The following is an 18,235-nucleotide window of genomic DNA, read 5'->3' on the forward strand; positions in this document are numbered from 1 at the left end:
GAAGTGAATTAGAGTTTATAATGAAGAGATTTTGTTTACACACAGACTTAAGTTCGGGGATCAGTAGGAAGGCACTCAGGAAAAAGACGGCAGGCAGCCATGTGTGGGTGTGGGCTTCTCAAGAACTGTAGTTAATTGGCTCACACAATTGCATGTTGATTTTAGAGGCTTTTGGAATTCCATTGCTCCAAGTGTAACACACACATCCGTCCTTTTGGTAAATATGATTACAGAGGGGTTCATGAGATGTCTTGGATAGGACTGCAATCTGGTGAGGTAAAACCCTGGGTCACAAAAGTTATGCAAGGGAGATAAGATATATCTTTCACTAAGTGGAGTCTCTCATGAGATAACTAGAAAATTGTAGGTTTACAGCTGGGATAGGAGAAAGGTTATATTTGCTTAGTCCCTAAGTATGGTGCATCCATATTTTAACATTCTTTTTTTTCTTTTTGGTATCAAAAACAATCTCATAGACCTTATTGTCACATAACATAAGGGCCACCAAAACAATATGACTAAATGTTCCAGACTGTGTTCCCATCAGAAGACACCTTTAAAAACACTGTTTCTCCTGTCCTTGACCATTTCTAGTTGGAAACAAATTGGAGCAGAGTGATATTTCCTTTTATCATGATCCACCCCAGTTGTTTCCTTGACTTGGCTTTAGAACGAATCATCTAATATAAGGTTCAGGTACTCAGCAAAGCTCATAACACAGCCCTCTACCTGCTCGCAGCTGCACTGGAACCTGAGATCTGCCAACATCTGCCTTTCGAAGTTGACCTGCTGTACCATCAGTCTCTGCACCTTCTGGCTCTGGCTACAGAATGCCATGGTGGAAGTCACAAAGACCACACGAGGGGGAAGGTCGCCTCACACATCGACCTGCAGAACTACTTTAAGATTCTTCTTTGAAGTCTCTACAGGCTAACTTCACAACAGATGATAATGTGATGAAATTCTTGACTCTCAACTGGTGAAGGACTTCAACTCCAGGCTAGCACCCTTCCCATGGCCCCTTAAACGCCCTTCTTCCATCCTGCCTCAGAGTGACCCAGGAAGCCAAACTCTCGGAGTTTTACTCCGGGTTTCCTTCCCCTACTGGACACCAATGCGAATAAGCAAAAAGAAAAAAAAATGTTTTCTATGTGTTTTAATATTTCACAGTGAACATCGCAAAGCCATTATAAACTTAGAGGACTCCATGTCTAAGAACCACGACCCGCAGGCAAGATGCTTCATCCGCCTAAGGTGCTTCCTGAGGACCTGAATTTGATCCCTGGGACCCACCTCGTGGGAGGAGAGAGCTAGAGAACTACTGCAGGTGATTCTTGGTCCACACAGGAGATGGGGCACAGTGTCCCCATAAATGTATTTATATATAAATATAAAACAAATAAAATAATTAATTAATCAAATGCATGTGATAAAAATAAAAAAACGAGAACCGACACTTCAAACTCTGGAAATAGTGATATCTGGATAATAGTGTGAATATAATTTACAATCAATTGCACACATAAAATGTATACACACACACACACACACACATATTGCACACTTACAAAAAAGTTTTGGGGTAGGTGAAGAAAATCAAGGCTCCAACACCCTGTCGCACAGTTCTCACAACCACTCCCAGTTGATCACAGTTCCTTCCCCGAAAGGCACTTTGCTCCTCAACTTCAGTCTATTAGTAAAAATGGGGTGGTTGCATGACCTTTGGGGCTCCGGGAAGTACAGTTTCCGGACTGCACGAAGTTCAAGGTGATGTTCCCAAGCCACGCTCCGGGTGCAACAGGCGCTGCCACTAGCGCCGCGAAGTCTTAGGCTCCCGAAGCCCTGAGCGTGCACGCCGCGCGCATGCGCAGTGGTCTCGGGCAGAGGCCCCAGGTTAGGGAGGTGGCTGAGGGCGGGTACGCGTGGGTCTCTGCTGACCGTTGCCCCTCCGCCGGAGCTCAGGGACAGCTCCCTTGCCGCCTCGCCTCCCCCCCCTCCCCGGCTCGGGTCACATCTCCACAGAGCAGCCGGGGAGGGGAGGAGTCCTCCAGCGCGGAACCGGGACTCTCAGCTCGGCCCGCCCTGAGGGGCGTGGGAGGGCGGGGCTGCGGACTTCGGACTCCAGCCCCCACGCTCGGTTTTCCCTGACGCCCTCAGCTATCTATCCTTGGCTCTAAGGGAGCCATGTCCGCGCTACTGGGGCTCCGGCCCGAGGTGCTGGACACCTGCACCTCGCTGGGGCTGATGCTGTTGGTCGTGCTACTCATGGGGCTGGCCCGCGTGATCGCCCGGCAACAGCTGCACAGGCCCACTGCCCACGCCTTCGTCTTGGAGTTTCTAGCCACCTTCCAGCTCTGCTGCTGCACCCATGAGCTCCAACTGCTGAGCAAGCAGGAGACCGCGCACCCCACTTGGACGCTGACACTGATCTACTTTTTTTCCTTGGTGCATGGTCTGACCCTGGTGGGCACAGCCAGCAACCCGTGCGGCGTGATGATGCAGATGATTCTAGGGGGTATGTCCCCCGAGACGGGTGCCATGAGGTTGTTGGCTCAGCTGGTTAGCGCCCTATGCAGCAGGTACTGCGTAAGGGCCCTTTGGAGTCTGAGTCTGACCAAGTACCACTTCATCGAGAGGAGCTTAGCTTGCAAGAATCCCATCCACACGGACATGTTCAAAGCGATCATCACAGAAGCCATTTGCTCCTTTATTTTCCACAGCGCTCTACTGCACTTCCAGGAGGTCCGAACCAAGCTTCGCATCCACTTACTGGCTGCACTCATCACCTTTTTGGCCTATGCAGGTTTGTCATTTCCACAAAACACTAGGCAGTACTGAGCCTCTGCGACCCGAGGTTCCAAGTTCTTTACCGATACATTTGAGCCCCCTACTCCAATATGATGGGAATACATGCACCACCACCACCACCCTCCCTCCCTCTCTCTCTCTCTCTCTCTCTCTCTCTCTCTCTCTCTCTCTCTCTCTCTCTCTCTCTCTCACACACACACACACACACACACACACACACACACACACACACACACACCGCCCCACCCCGCCACCTTATTATTCTAACCATCTTGCAGCTAGTGCCTAGCAGCAGCCAACGTATAGATCTTCATTCTGTACTGTTTTGAACACCCAGAGAAAGCAAACACTCCGGTGCCGAAACTAAGATCTTGTTAGATTACTGCCAAGGGCTTTAGATAGCCTACAACGGGGGTGTTTTAATGTCAGTAAGGCTGCTTATCAGTTACTGCTCTCATGCCAAGCTGGTATAGATTGCTTTTGACACCCTTACTGAGAAATGATCCCGTCCTAAAGTTCCTTCCCACTTAAAGTGCATGATTGCTTAGTAGTTAACAGGGGTGTAGAAACTCTGTAGTTACATTTCCTACAAATTACTTGTCATATTTCCTTACGTTGAGTCAGATGAGAACTTAAGTAGCCTCTCATGAAACGTGTGTTTCAAAATTAAAACGTACCTGAAGATTCTCTTTAAAAACAAATAATTCTCAACTAGGTGTAGTGGCACACACCTTTAATCCCAGCACTCAGGAGGCAGAGGCAGGAGGATAATAGTAAATTCTAGGCCAGACAGTACTAAAAACTGAAAACCTGTCTAAGGAAAATAAAACAAAACAAAAACCAGAAAAAAAAAAAAAACCTCTCCAGAAGTCTTATATACTTATTTACCTTGACAAACCTCAGCTGCAGTAGGAATTCAAAAACTGTTTAATGATAAAATGTGCCATAGTGTGTCCTTTAAAATAATGAAATACTTTACTAGAGGCATGGATAAAGGAAACTTACCATAACAGCCTTTCTTCTACCCATTAAAAGTGAAACTAGAGGTGATGTAGCTCAGTGGTAAAGAGCTCTTCCTAGCATTCATTAGGTTCTGGGTTCAGGCCCCAGTAGGACAAACAAAATTTCTTGAAACTGAGTAGATGTATACTTCAAGTGTGTGTTGACTTCCTAGGGTAACATGAAAGATTACACAATTTTCCCTTCTTTGAATCTAATACTAGTTTTTTAGTAGAAACACATGAAAATACATTGTGTGGGGTAACAGAAGAGGGCACTTGCATATTTGAGAGGCCAGTGAAGACTTTGGGCTAAAGCAGAAACACTGCTATGCATGAACAGGATTATGCCACAGAGTAGTTTGTATTTGCCAAGTGAAGCAGCAAAGAGCTGGGCTGGTAATTCATGCCTATAACCCTAGTACTGGAGAGGTAGAAGCAGGAGAATTAAGGTCATCTTCTACTACATACTGAGTTTGAGGCCTGCCTGAGCTGCATGAGAACCTGTTTCTAAAAGCAAATAAAAAAAATAAAAATTTGAGGTGGTTTTATAATTTAAAAAGGAAAAGAAAGGCATTAATTATACCTGGATCTTTCTCACCCCCAATTCCTACTCCTGCCTTTATTGTTGTGAAGTTGATGTTCTTCCTGTATTTTTATGGTAACTTTTAGTAACCAAGTTATGATTCCATAAATAATGTACACACTATTAACTATTCCTGGGCTCAGGATGTAGTTCAAAGATAGAATTATATTCTACTGTATGCATATGGCCCTGGTCTTGTCCAGGAGGTAAAAATGCCATTCAAAAGAGAAGTGACACTTAAAGTTGTTCACAAGTAAAAAGCAAGTGGAGAAGGACTCTACAATGTCAGTTTAAGGTATCTGAAACTCTGCCGGTTTCTTAAAATGTGACTACTCACTCGGGGGTAAACCATCAGAGGTTCTCAACAATCTGTTCGCAAATCATTTGAGGAGTTTTAAAAATATGTCCACCTGGTGCAGCTTTTAGAATCTAACTGCTCTGGGAAGGAGCCTAGGCAGTGGCATAGTTTAAAGTTCTCCCCAGGTGATGCATTATGAAACCACAATTGTGAACACTGTTCTAGAGTCCAAACCTGCCTGGTCCAACTCAGCAACCACTAGCTCCATGTGCCTATTTAGATTAAAGCTTCAGCACTTGCCAGGCAGTAGACACATTTCACATTCACTCATCACACTGCACTGTAGCCGGTGGCTACAGTATTGAACAGGGCTTGAGACTACAGGGGTGGAACCAAATACACTACTAGTTACAAAGCTACATAAATTCACAATCTATTGCATGTGAGTACCCTCGGGTGCCTGTTAGAGACCAAATCACTTTGCTAAGAGATTTATGAGTTATCTTAATTCTTAGAATTATCCATGGACGAGCACACTATTATTCCCACTTTAAGGAAAGCAAGGGACACTCAGAAATGAAATGACTTGCCTTGGGTTGCAGACAGTCTAGGCTGGAAGCATGGCTCACACTGTTTTAACACTCATTATCAGCATTTCTGTAGTGTGTTCCCCAAGAGTTACAAAAGTACACACAATCATATACTACTTGGTTGCAAAAGGGAATGAAGTTCTGATGTACGCCATGTGGATGAACATATGCTAAGCAGAAGAAGCCAGATACAAAAGGACTAATATTGTGTGACTCTACTTCTGGGAAATACATAAAACAGGCAAATTCAAAGAGTAAGAAAGTAAACAGTGGTTACTAGAACAGGGATGAGGAAAGAATGGGTGGGGGTGCATTATTGAGTAGGTGCAGGATTTGTGTTTGAAAAAATTTTTGAAAACGTTGGTCAGGTACGGTGGTTCAGGCCTGTAACCCCAGTAGTAGGGAAGCTAAGCCAAGAGAATAATAAATTCAGGTAATCCTGGGCTACATGGTGAGTTTGAGCCTAGCCTAGGCTACACGAGATTCTATCATAAACAGGATGAAAAAGAGACACTGGGAAAACTTTAGGGGCTGGAATACTTTTGGAAAAGATGGTGCTGATGGCCAGATGGCACTGTGAATACAAAGAACAGTGTAGAAAATGGCACACTTTATGACATATGTGTGTAGGAAAATTAAAATTTTTTAGCTATTAGCAATTCTGTTGCCAATGAGTCCTTGACCCCTGGATTAAACAGGCTTTGAATTTGAAGGCCTTTCAGAGACATCACTCTGCTCCTATGTAGTGTGAAACTCCAAGAGGAGGATGTGGACCAGGCTTGAAGTCCTTTTGTCCAGAGTGTGTAGCCCAAGAGAACCACCTTGGAAACACTTAAGCTTATCATTCCTGTCACTTTCCAGATGTAAGTTTTAACTGATCCACAGAGGATGGACTACCTTGGACTAGTTGAATGTCTGATACAATTTGAGCAGCCAAGTATTGTGTGTTCATTGCTTAGTACCCCATTTTTGTGGTTGGAAACTAGCCTATAGCGAATGCTAAACACATGCTTTACCCAGAACTGAATTTTCTTATATAAGCAGAGGCCACTTGTCATTACTGGTTATATACTTACTGGCTTTCCTAACAAAAGACAAAAGCAATGGAGGTAAGCAGAGCCATAAACCATTTTTTTTTCTTGCTATGTTGTTATCCAAACTGCTTTCAAACTCAAAATTAATTGATCCTTCCACTTCAGCTTCCTTTCTCTAAAAACATTACATTTAGTGTGTGAGAGAGAGAGAGAGAGAGAGGGAGAGAGAGAGAGAGAGAGAGAGAAAGAGAGAGAGAGAGAGAGAGTGTGTGTGTGTGTGTGTGTGTGTGTGTGTGTGTGTATGTATGTATGTATGTATGTATGTGGGGGGGGTATGTGTACATTAAAGCACATATGTAGAGGTCTGAGGACAACTTAAGAGTCAAATCTCCCCTTCCACCACGTGGGTCCCTCAGATTGTACTCAGGTGTCAAGCATAAGCTTTGGAATCATCTTGCTAGCTGAACTTCTGCTTCCTGAACAGCTGGGATTCCAGGCATGCAACACCAGGCCTGGAATTGTCAGGCTATAAACTGTTAATGAAGGTAATGGAGAATTGTATTTATTTTCTATGCATGGTTAGGTATTTTAAAATGTTAAACGTGTAAGATGTCTTTATTATTTATGAGAGTACTGTCTCTCATGTGTAGAATTTTAAATTATACATGTCTATGACATAATGACTCTACATACAATAAGCTATGCGTAGAGATCAGACATGCTTTCCATGTAACTAGAACTCAGCAGGGTATCACCACACCAAGTAACTAACCACCACGACCCATCGTATTACTCAGTTTGGGTTTTAGTATCCTTCCAGCCATGATTGCAGGTGAGATTACTTGTCAAAGAAAATGGAACTAAATAAAATGGATACAATCACCATTTTACAAATAAAAATGAGTTTCTGGTGAGATGGTTCAGTGGGTAAAGAGGCTTGCCACCAAGCCTTATGACCTGAGTTTGGTCCCTGGAACCCACAAGATGGAAGGGTAACCACACTGAAATTTGTCCTCTGACCACCACATAAATGCTAATGTACTCAGACATGTCCCCCTTGCCAAATAAACACAAACAAAAACTAGTGTAAACAAAGGTCCCAAATTTTTTACTATACTGGTCTAATTTCGTAGTTAAGAGGCCAGGATGAGTTGGGCTGTTCCCTTAAATATTTGTTCCTCAGTTTTCTTATCTTTAGGATGGATACTACTAGCTCAACAGGCATGAGGAATTACATTCCAAACTTGCAGCTTCTTCCTGGCATAAAGCAAATGAGGAAAAGTTACCTTTTTCCTTATTCTTTTGCCCTAGGATTTCCCACAGATCTTCTGTATAACATGACCATTTTTGCAGGATTGCTAATCCTCTAGTCAGCAGTGCAGCATGAAGACAGCCCATCAGAGCCACCAGCTATCTGAGGAGCATTCCCTCCCAGCTAGAGATCACTCATGCAGCTGCTTTCATTCCAGCAGGACTGTGGGGTCCAAAGCCAAGAAACCTGGCTCACACCTGGCCACTGGTGCTTGTCATCTGGGGCACCTTGGTTCCCCTCCATGTAGCTTCTCATACTCCAGCAGCCTAGACTACTACTTAAGGTTCAGGGCATTGTTCCAAGAGAGCAAAAAAGTGGGGGTTCCAAACAACATACCAATTTGGAATTGTGTATTCAAAATTCAGTGTGACCATTGCTGTACTTTGTCAATTCAAGTCAGAGCTACCCACATTTGAGGGATATCATGGTCATAGTAGCAGTTCCCACAGGCCTGAAGAGCATTGATGCTGCTAGAGTTAAAGGACAGCTTGAGTTTTAAGAGATTTCATGTTGAGCCTTCATATGCCATTGCCTGCAGTACTGAAGCAAACGAACATGTTGTGAGGTCAATGGCTCAGCATTTCTAATGATAAATGCCTTTAAAAGCAGCAGGGCACTTGTAGTTTCCAAGTTATAACATAACAAAGATCTGGAAGTCCTTATCTTTCTGCCCATGGTGTTTAGTACAAAGGGACTCAATTTACTTTTGTTTCTGTGAAAACTGAAGTGAGCAGCTGCCAATCAAGCAATTCTCTTGAATGCTAAGGGTAGGCAGATCTCATTAGGTTTAATGTTCCAGGGTAACTGTTCATGAATGATTCTGATATCCTCAGATGGCATCCTTTATAACTGCTGAGGCATGAGTAGCAATTGTGCTGTCAGGCTGGTATGCTAGAGAAAACCTCAGTCATTTGGTTGAATTTAGTGCATTGCTCAACAACTTCCTCTCAATGCTGCTATTCTCGGCCTGGGAAGTATCAGTAGGGAAGTCCTAGGAAAGGCTCATAATTCCCAACTCTGATTGACATTTAACATGCTACAGAGGCCTATGTCAGTGTCAGACTCCATGTGAGTGAAGAAGCTTCTCTTGGAAATCTCAGCTCTAGAGTGGTGTTGGTCAGTCATCCAGCCTTCCTTCCCTTGCTGGCTGTGTGGTCAGAACCATAAACCCCTAGGCTATGTAGAGCTGGGACATGAGTCTACTCCACTGATGGACTTTGTGTGTATATGTGTGTCCACCCATGTATGTGCTTGAAGCCAGATGCTGTGTGTGTGCATGTGTCCGTGTGTGGGTGTGGGTGAGTGGGTGTGTGTGTGTCCATGTATGTGTGTGAAGAAGCCAGAGGATGTTGAGTGTACTTTCATCACTTTCCACCCTATTCCCCTGAGACAGGGTCTCTCAGTAAATTTGCAGTGGGCCATTTTGGCTAGGCTGGCTGGCCACCAATCTTCCAGGATCCCCTTTCTCCACTCCCCAGTGCTGAAGTTATAAGCACACGTGGCACATATCCATCTGGGGATTTGAACTCAGGTCTTCCTTCATACTCCCAGAGCAAGCACTCTTGCCCTCCAACCTATCTCCTCGGCCCTCATTTCTTTTTATAATTGCTTTCTTTCTTGAGTTCTGCCATTCAGTCACTTAAGGACTCTGCTGATGAGTAAAAATGGATCCAATAGTAATGCTCTGGTCTATTTTATTTTCCATTTTTAATACAAAGGCCTGGGTGTGCTCAGGATGTCCTGGGCTACTGGACTCATTTTAACTTTGTTTTCTTTTTAACCTTTGTTGCTATCACAGGAGGGAGCCTCACCGGAGCACTGTTTAACCCAGCACTGGCACTTTCGTTGCACTTCCCGTGCTTTGATGAATCTTTCTATCAGTTTTTTGTAGTATACTGGCTTGCTCCTTCTCTAGGTAAGCATATTTTTATTTATTATAGGTTAGGATATTTTGAAAATTTATGTGTATGGGTGTTTTGCATGCATGGGTGTGCACTGTTGGTGTGCCTAGTGCCCTTGGATCTCCTGGAACTGGAGTTACAGATGGGTGTAAGCTGCCATATGGGTACTGGAAATTTAAACCAATTGCTCTGAAGAGCAACCAGTGCTCTTAACTGACAAGCCATTCTCTAGCCTCCATGGTTAAACATTATATCTTATATTAAAATATGATGATATATGAGCTGGGAGTGGTGATGCACACCTTTAATCCCAGCACTAGGGAGGCAGAGGCAGAGGCAGAGGCTGGTTTACAAAAGCAAGTTCCAGGACAGGGATGTTACACAGAGAAACCCCATCTTAAAAAACTAAAAACTAAAAAAAGACAACACACAAGAATGTTATGACAATTTCTAAAACCAGAGAAGAGATAAAAAGAAAATAAACTTAGTTAACATGCTTGAAAGGATTTTTATTTTGCGCAGTGTCCTTCAAAGTTGTATGTGTGCAGGTGTGGAGGCCTGAGGGTGATTTGGGGGCTGTGATTTTCACTGTACCCGGAGTTCTCCTGTTTTATCTAGACTGGCTGACCAGTGAGCTCAGTGTCTATCCATCTCTGTTCCCACGTACAAGGCACATGCTGCCATAACCCTTTTATGCACCTGCCGGGGATCCAAATTCAGGTCCTCATGATTACACAGCTAGCACTTGCCCACTGAGCCGACTCCCCAGCTCCTAATGCTGTTTTGAAAGAGGCTTGCAGAAATAGTTAGGTGCTTTCCTAGTAGGAGGGGCAATGAAGGGTCATTACTTCCATTCAAAAATAATCTTTTAGCTGGACCTAGTGTGTACCTTCAAATTCTAGTTACTCAGGAAGCTGAGAGAAGAGGATTAAAAGGGCAAGGCCTGCTTGGTCTTCAAAGCAAATTTAAGTCCAGACTGGACAACTTACTGTCCCAAAATATAATGTAAAAAGGATGAGGATACAGCCCAGTGGAAGAGAACTAACCCAGCACGCACAAGTTCTTGCGTTCTATTTCTAGTACCACAATAATTTTTTTAATAGCCGGGATGTGGCTGTGCTGCTGTGCTTGCCTAGCTCTGGGCTCATCCCCAGTACTGCATAAAGCTGGGTATGGCAGTAATGCCTGCAGTCTCAGCACCTGGGAGGTAGAGGCAAGAGGATCAGAAGTACAAGATCACCCTCAACTACACAGTGAGTTTGAGACAAATCAATCGATTGCTCAATTTTTTTGCTAAATAATTATTTTCCCCAAGGTTGTGAGTTTCAAACCAAGTGTTATTTAATCATTTAGGTCTCTTTCCTTATTTGTCAAAGAGCACCTGTGCAACAACACTGTAGTCAACATAGCCTCTAAATGACTCCTAAGTCCCATTCAAGTTAATGCAATGTAGATCAGGATGGGGACGTGGCCCGAGAAGTGCTTGCTTATTATGCTCGAGGCTCTACCTATAGTATCAGAAAAACAAAAATTCTTTTAAAGAGGGATCATCTACCATAACTATAATGATAATGTGTATTTTATTTATTACCAGTATTTATGTTACCAGCACTTCTTGCTTTCATTTAGTCATCAGCTAAATAGGCAAAATGCCTATACAATAAAAGTAATTTATAAAAATTAAAAAAAGATTGAAGATTTGGGGTTGGAGTTGCTACTCAGTGGTCCCAGCTTGTCTACTATATGCAAAGCCTAAATTTGAATCACAACATTGCAAACGAACAAACACAAAAATGAAGCATTACTAATATGCAAGTAATCTTTTAAACTATATTTAAAGACTTAAGCACTGGTTTTAGGTATTTTTTTGTGATGCACTGTAAAACCCACTATGGTGGGGCTCATGAAGAAAGAGCAAGAGCCTACCATACATATTTAGATATTATGGGTGAACATTCCAAGAGCTATCAAGGTATTCCTCCCTTGGAGTCCCACCTATTATCCAGAGATTTTTTCTTTTCCTTAATCTATGATTGCACTACTTTAAAACAACAAAGACATTACAATTCTGCAAACTCCTGCCTCCCAAGCCACCTCTGAGGCATGGAGGAAGCTCTGCCATCTTGCAGAAGGACAAATGACTCAAGTCCAGGGCTTGCTTCTCACCAAGTCTGTAATGAAGCAGAAGTAAAGCTTCTAACACTGGCCCCCGTGTCACTGAACCCACTGTGCATGTACTTACTCAGCACACAGTCATTGTAAGGACTGAGGAGAAAGAGAGCAGCAATCATTAATTAATCATTATCACGTTCTACAAACTCTGGGTTCTGTCTTTCAGGTGTGCTGTTGATGATCCTGATGTTCAGCTTTTTCCTTCCATGGCTGCATAACAACCAAATGACTAATAAAAAGGAATAACCACTCCCAAAGACTAAGTCACAGAACAGTCAAACTCTGCCTGCACTGGACTCGTCACTGTTTCAGCTTCCTTTGTGGAAGGTGTCTTAATGTTTTCACTGTACTGTGAAAATGAGGTAGCCTGTCTTTCTCCGTTAAGACTTGTTCTTTTGAGTGATGTATTAAATGCTGCTAGAAAAGGCTCATTCATTAAACCTCTATAAATCCCAGGTGATTACTTACTGTGATGAAAAGCAAGTGAATACAAAGTTAAGTCGGGGAGGACCACTGGTTGGGCAGGACCAAAGAAATTCTGTATTGTGTCCCTCTGAATGAGCTGGACTTAAAGGCTCAACCATCTCACTCACAGAGCTAGAGAAGGTGTTTTTCAGCCACATCCTACTGACACTATCAGTGTTGGCGCCTTTTAATAAAAAAGTTTGCTTGGGAAATACCTTTTATATCCACTCATCAACAGGTTTCTGGTTTGACACAGGGAAGGTCTCACTTGTGGCCTGGCTGGCCTGAAGCTTCCTATGTAGGTCAGGCTGGCCTCAAACGTGCAGTGATCCTTTGGCTTCTGCCTCCCAAGTGCTGGGATTACTATGTGCCCCCACAACCCGGGTTTGTTTTGTTTTTGTTTGGGGGATATGGGCTCTCATGACATAGCCCAGGCTGGCCTTGAACTCACTCTCCTCTTGAATGCTGGGATTGTAAGTATATACTACTACAACTGCCTCAGGCTTCCTAGATTTTAAATAAATTCTAATGCCTCAAATATTTCTCTCAAGTAGACAATTTTAGTCAAATTGTCTCCTTTAATAGAACATAGTAAAACACCCACACACAGCCAAGATTTGATCTTTTCACTTTCTCAACTGCACTTGACAGCTACCTGGAGATGCAGGTAGATTTTCTATGTTGCTTTAGTTCTGTAATGATATACTGACATACTCAAATGACATTCTAATGACAAAATGTGGAAATAAACTCTTAACCTCCATTGTACAAGACCGGGAGCTAGGCCTAGAGGTGTGCTTTGTGGCCCCACCCACCGTCAAAGAGGCAAATGTAACTCTACACTAACATTTCAGCAACAAAAATTCTTTTTAGTCATCACCAACTGGAGGAAAGGTTCTGAGGAAACATTAAATTCCTTTTATTAAATTTAGAAACTCAGTGTTTTCTCTTTTTCTTGTGTGTGTGTGTGTGTGTGTGTGTGTGTGCGCGCGTGCGTGTGCACGCGCACGCGCGTGCAAGTGCATGTATATATATGCACATATTTGTGCAGGTACCCAAGGATGCTAGAAGAGGGTCCCCTGGAGTTGGAGTTACAGGTTGTGAACTCCCATGTGGGTGCTGGGAACTAAACTCAGGTCCTCTGGACAGCAGCCAGTGCTCTTAACCACTGAGTCATCTCTCCAGGACATTTTTAAGTTTTAAAAAGCCTTAACTTTTCTTCACTGGAAGCCTTATTACAAAGTCCATTTTTTTCTATTTAAAATTTTATGTCATTATTTTTGTGTGTAAAATGTGTAAGTGCATGCTATGGCATGCATTTGGAGATAAGAGCATGTCTCCATGGATCCTTACTTCCATGTCATTAGGTTTGCTTCTACCTTTACTTAGGTTCTGGTGATGGAACTCGGCTTGCCAGGCTTGTGCTGCAATGCCTTTACCCCACCAAGCTGTCTTGCTGGCCTTCAAGTCTAATTAGAAAAATTGCAGGCCATATAATCTGTGCATATTCCTTGACCGGGATACTGGTTTTATAAGGGGTGGTGGGGTGAGATACGACCTGCTTGAGTAACAATGAGCATTCAGCTGGTAAACTGCCAGCTAACACAAGCACTGTGTGGTGATGACTTTACAGACAGTGGCTGGGGCAGTGCAGCTGAGTCCACCACAGAAGCCAGTTAGATAATCAGAAGCTTTATCATGCACTAGTATGTATCATAATAGTACTTCAAAATTGTGACAGGGTGACTAAATGCATGTGCTTTCAAAGCTCTTCCCCAGTAACATACTTCCTCTAAAAATGTGTACCTCCTAAACCTACCTCCAAATAAAATCTTTTTAGAAAAAAACACCTTAACAAAAGTACTCATGGGGGTGATACAATAGGTAACTGTGGAGTACTGAGGTAGCTGATGGTCTGTTTTAACTGAAGTAGCGGTGAGGGCATATTCTATCTGACCTGGCCTGTATCAGGCCACTTTCACATATATTTTTATACAAACACTCATAGTTCTGGCTTCTCTTCAAATTTGACACCTGCACTCCATCCTGGCAACACTACCAAATAATGATCATTCTCCTTAAAACCACCCCTTGCCTTCCAAAATGAAGCTGAGTTTTCTTTAGTTTCACAGAACGTAGGAACTTTTTATTCACTTTACTAACACGCATGTTCCATGGCTTGACCGAAAGGGGAGGGGTTATTACCGTGGAAATGCCTGACCTCTGACCTCCAGCAGTGATTATGAGCACTGCATCTGCTGTTTGCCCTGCATTCCTCTCAGGGTGGCACTTTTTTCTGCCACTTTCTGCCCACTGGCCCTTGAGGAGGAAGTTCCTGTCCTCACTGCTGCTTGAGTTGCTAGTGTTCTTTTATTTTGGGAAAGGTTTAAGAGGTGCAGCCTTCTGGGTAAGTATGACACTGGGGGTGAGCTTTGAGAGTACATAATCTAGGCCTGCTTCTGTTTTGCTCTCTGTTGTGTATTTGTGTTCTGTGAGCTTTCTGCTCCTGTCACTATGCCTGCTGCTTGCCATGCCTCTACCTTGCCATGATGGACTCTCGTCCCTCTGAAACCATTAAGCCAAAATAAACAGCTCTTTCCTTTATTAAAGAAAACAACTTATTTTAATGTGTCTGCGTCAGTACATGGTGTGTGTGTGTGTGTGTAGAGGACTGTTGAATCCCCTGGAACTCTAGGCAGTTCTGAGCTCGGGTCCTCTGGAAGAGCAGCGTGTGCTCTTAACCATCTCTCCCACCCCCCTTTTAAGATCTTAGTTCCCTCCTCTTTGTGGAACATTACATTACTCTGTGTCTCGGTAACTGAAACCCACAAAAGGATCCTTCCAATGTCTTGGCCTCAGCGTTCCCCTTAGCTACAAGCTTGTCATTATCAGTAAACAAAATCTATGAGCTCAAATAATCTAACCTCCAATTCTAACCGCTTTTTAGCTCCCTCACTCTAGTACCTCATTTCCAAAGATCTTAAGTATTCTTTTCTACTTAGTTTAAGTCATTTGGACAATCACTGTCACAAACATGCCTGCTATATCCCTTTCCTGTCTATCATACTAACACATACTAACTACAACTTAACCAAATGCAACTGTGTGCTTATTCTATGTCCAATAGAACACAATATCAACTGTCATTTTCTATCCACCCATCCATACACACATACTTTAGACTCACAGTTGCAATAGATACTGTACATTTCTCTTATATTTTTGGTTGTGAGCCTAGCCTTTAATGGCTGAGCCATTTCTCTAGCCCTGTACATTTCTCATAAGTGAGCATTTATAAATCCTTCCTGAGTGAGTCTGGACAGGCCCAGTGTGTTTCTATTAAAAAAGCTGAAAGGGCCAGATGATCTCTGGTTTTGCAATTTATAAACATCCAAGCTAACACTGAACCTTGACTGTGGTGAGCAAGGTAACAGTTAAACCCATCTAATACCAGCAAAGGATTCACACTATGTAACTACTCCTGATCTCTAATTCACTTTAGGGATCTGGTTTATTTCAGCTTTGTCCAAGTTTTTGTTTGTGTTTTTTATTTATTATTTATTTATTTATTTATTTTTTGAGAGTGATGCTGAGGATGAACCCAGGCTTTGTGCATGCTAGGTAAGTGTGCCACCACTAATCTATGTCCTCAGTTCTCTTAACGGCTTCTTTCCTGCTTAAGCTAGCTACATTTGGATGGATTTAGCACTACAATTCTGTTATTTTATGAAAATTGCTATCTCCATGTTGAGAGCTTAACTCTGCACTACAATGTACTTAGACTGTTTATTTGGAAGGATTCTGTATTTGCTTTTCATCATAATGCTGTAGTAATTCACTGTTCTTGTTGAAATGACCTCAACAACTCCTTCCCTCTACTCATCTGATGTTCTGGAAACCAGACACTGCATTAGGTCTTTTTACAGAGCAAAAGCAGGAACCTGCAGTGCAAGGCCTGCAGGTGCTAGTAAAAAAGCATGGGCTTCATGTTTAACTGCTTAGTGGAATTTTGCATTTCAAGTTTCTTAGATGTATCCTAACCTCAGTGGCGGGTTAGTTACACCTTCTCTTGAAGTCAACATTAGGGCTTGGATGCAGCTCAGTTGGTGTTGTCTATCTACCATGCAAGGGCCCTGAGCTAGATCCCTAGAACCACATCAAGACTGGCCGTGGCTGTAATCTCAGCCTTAGGAGGTAGAGGAAGGAGGATGAAAAGGTTAAGGTCACCCTAAACTACATGGCAAACTCAAGCCCAGTCTGGGCATCACACACTCCTGCCTCAAAATAAATAAACAAAATGAAGCCAGTACTAACCTTGCCAATAGCTGTTAAGCTACTTCCTAGGCACTGCTGTGATAAGCATGTTATGTATACCAATGATTAATAATCTCTAAAACAATCTCAAAAAATTCCAAGCAGTATCAGTTACCCTGTATATATGTGATTTAGCTCCCTTATCCCTCAAGCTACTTCTCTAAAAGACAGGGTCTGATTTCATTGTTCAGGCAAGGCTCAAACTCCTGCGCCTCCTGTTTCTACCTTCCAAGTGCTGGGATTACACACCATACCTAGTCTCTGACTTCTCATTTGAAATTATGAAACCCTTCCAACCAGACACCAGATTATGTGTATGAGTTTTGTCTATATGTATGTTTGCGCACCAAGTATATGCAGTGCCTCTGAAGGCCACAAGGGAAGAGCAACCAGTGTTCTCAATGGTGTTTTGTTTGCTTTTAATGATAGATTTGAAAACAGAACTGCCAGCCCTACTTTTCTGTGATATTTCAATGAGTCAAACTGAAGAGAAGAATGTCTACAAAATTATGTAAGCAGGACAATTTCAGTAACAAAATTAAGCACAAAAATTAAAAAAAAATAAATAAAGCTAAAATAGAAACAGTAAATGGTAGCTTGCTGATAATTACAAATTAATCTATTTTTCTTTCATTTTTGAAACAGGGTCTCACTATGTAGCCCTGGCCTTGAACTCACAGAGATCCACCTGCCTCTCCCTCCTGAAGCAGGCTGAGTTTCATTTTTAAGAAGTCTGACCTGACCTTTCAGAATGATAGACAAGTCTTTGAAGTATCACACCCTCATTTACAGGTGACAGAGTAAGCCCAGATGTCTACTAAAACAGAACTGACAGCTAGTCCCCCCCCCTTTTGACTGTGTCACCTGCAGTAGCAAGCCAACCACTGTAAACCCCACAGAAAGAAGAGTGCACATAATTTCCTGAAACTTGTTCCTTTCGAGCAGTGGTTCTCAACCTTCCTAATTCTGCAACCCTTTAATATGTTTCACATGTTGTGGTGACCCTAACCATAAAATTATTTTTGTTGCTACTTCATGTCTGTAATTTTGCTACTGTTAGGAATCATAATGTAAATATCTGTGTTTTCTGATGGTCTTAGGTGACCCTGTGAAAGGGTCATTTGACCTCTAAAGGGGATGCAACCCAGTTTGAGAACCACTTCGTTAGAAAGATTCAAGAAGATTTCTATAATCAACCCATGAGAAAGTCGTGGCCCCTAGTGAACAATGAGCACATTCCTAGGATAAATTATGGGTGCATTTAAACTGAGAGTAGAGGAATTTGTAGAAGGGAGTTTGCACTGAGTGCCGGCTGCTGGTAGGTATTAAGGCTGTACAGTGTTTTGGAAAATAGTCTTAAAATACACAGTTCAATATCTGCAGAGCTTTAGGAGAGTCCTCTCTCCAGGACTCAGCTCCTCCTAGCACGGTGCTAAAAGCATCACTGCTGCCTCACACACCATATATGGGAAGAACCCAGAGCAGTGGCTGCTGCTGAAGAGGCCTCAGAAAATTTTAATTTTTATAATCAATTGGCCTCTTAACCTGGCTTAGTCTAACAAATTGAAAACTTCTGAAAATCCAGTTTTTAAGATACAAAAAGGCAAAAGAAATGTTTTTGGCTTACTTTGCAGGATGAGAAACTCAGTGAAAAACTTCTGGCCAGGATTCAAAGCTACAGAGAAACCCTGTCTTGAAAAACAAAGGAAGGAAGGAAAGAAGGAGGGAAGGAGGTGGATGGAGCTGGATAGATGGTT

The 18,235-nt window shown here is 42.7% G+C and overlaps 1 protein-coding gene across 1 annotated transcript; it reads left to right on the plus strand.

The window, feature by feature from the left end:
* Positions 1-1,888: 1,888 nt before the first annotated feature.
* Aqp11 (aquaporin 11) lies at positions 1,889-12,154 on the plus strand. Its single transcript, XM_035442383.1, has 3 exons — positions 1,889-2,803; positions 9,425-9,541; positions 11,866-12,154. Exons 1-3 carry the CDS (start codon positions 2,185-2,187, stop codon positions 11,943-11,945), a joined length of 816 nt encoding a protein of 271 aa, XP_035298274.1. The 5' UTR covers positions 1,889-2,184; the 3' UTR covers positions 11,946-12,154.
* The last annotated feature ends 6,081 nt before the right edge of the window (positions 12,155-18,235 follow it).

Source organism: Cricetulus griseus, chromosome 3 (genome assembly GCF_003668045.3).
Source record: "Cricetulus griseus strain 17A/GY chromosome 3, alternate assembly CriGri-PICRH-1.0, whole genome shotgun sequence".
NCBI classification, from domain to species: domain Eukaryota; kingdom Metazoa; phylum Chordata; class Mammalia; order Rodentia; family Cricetidae; genus Cricetulus; species Cricetulus griseus.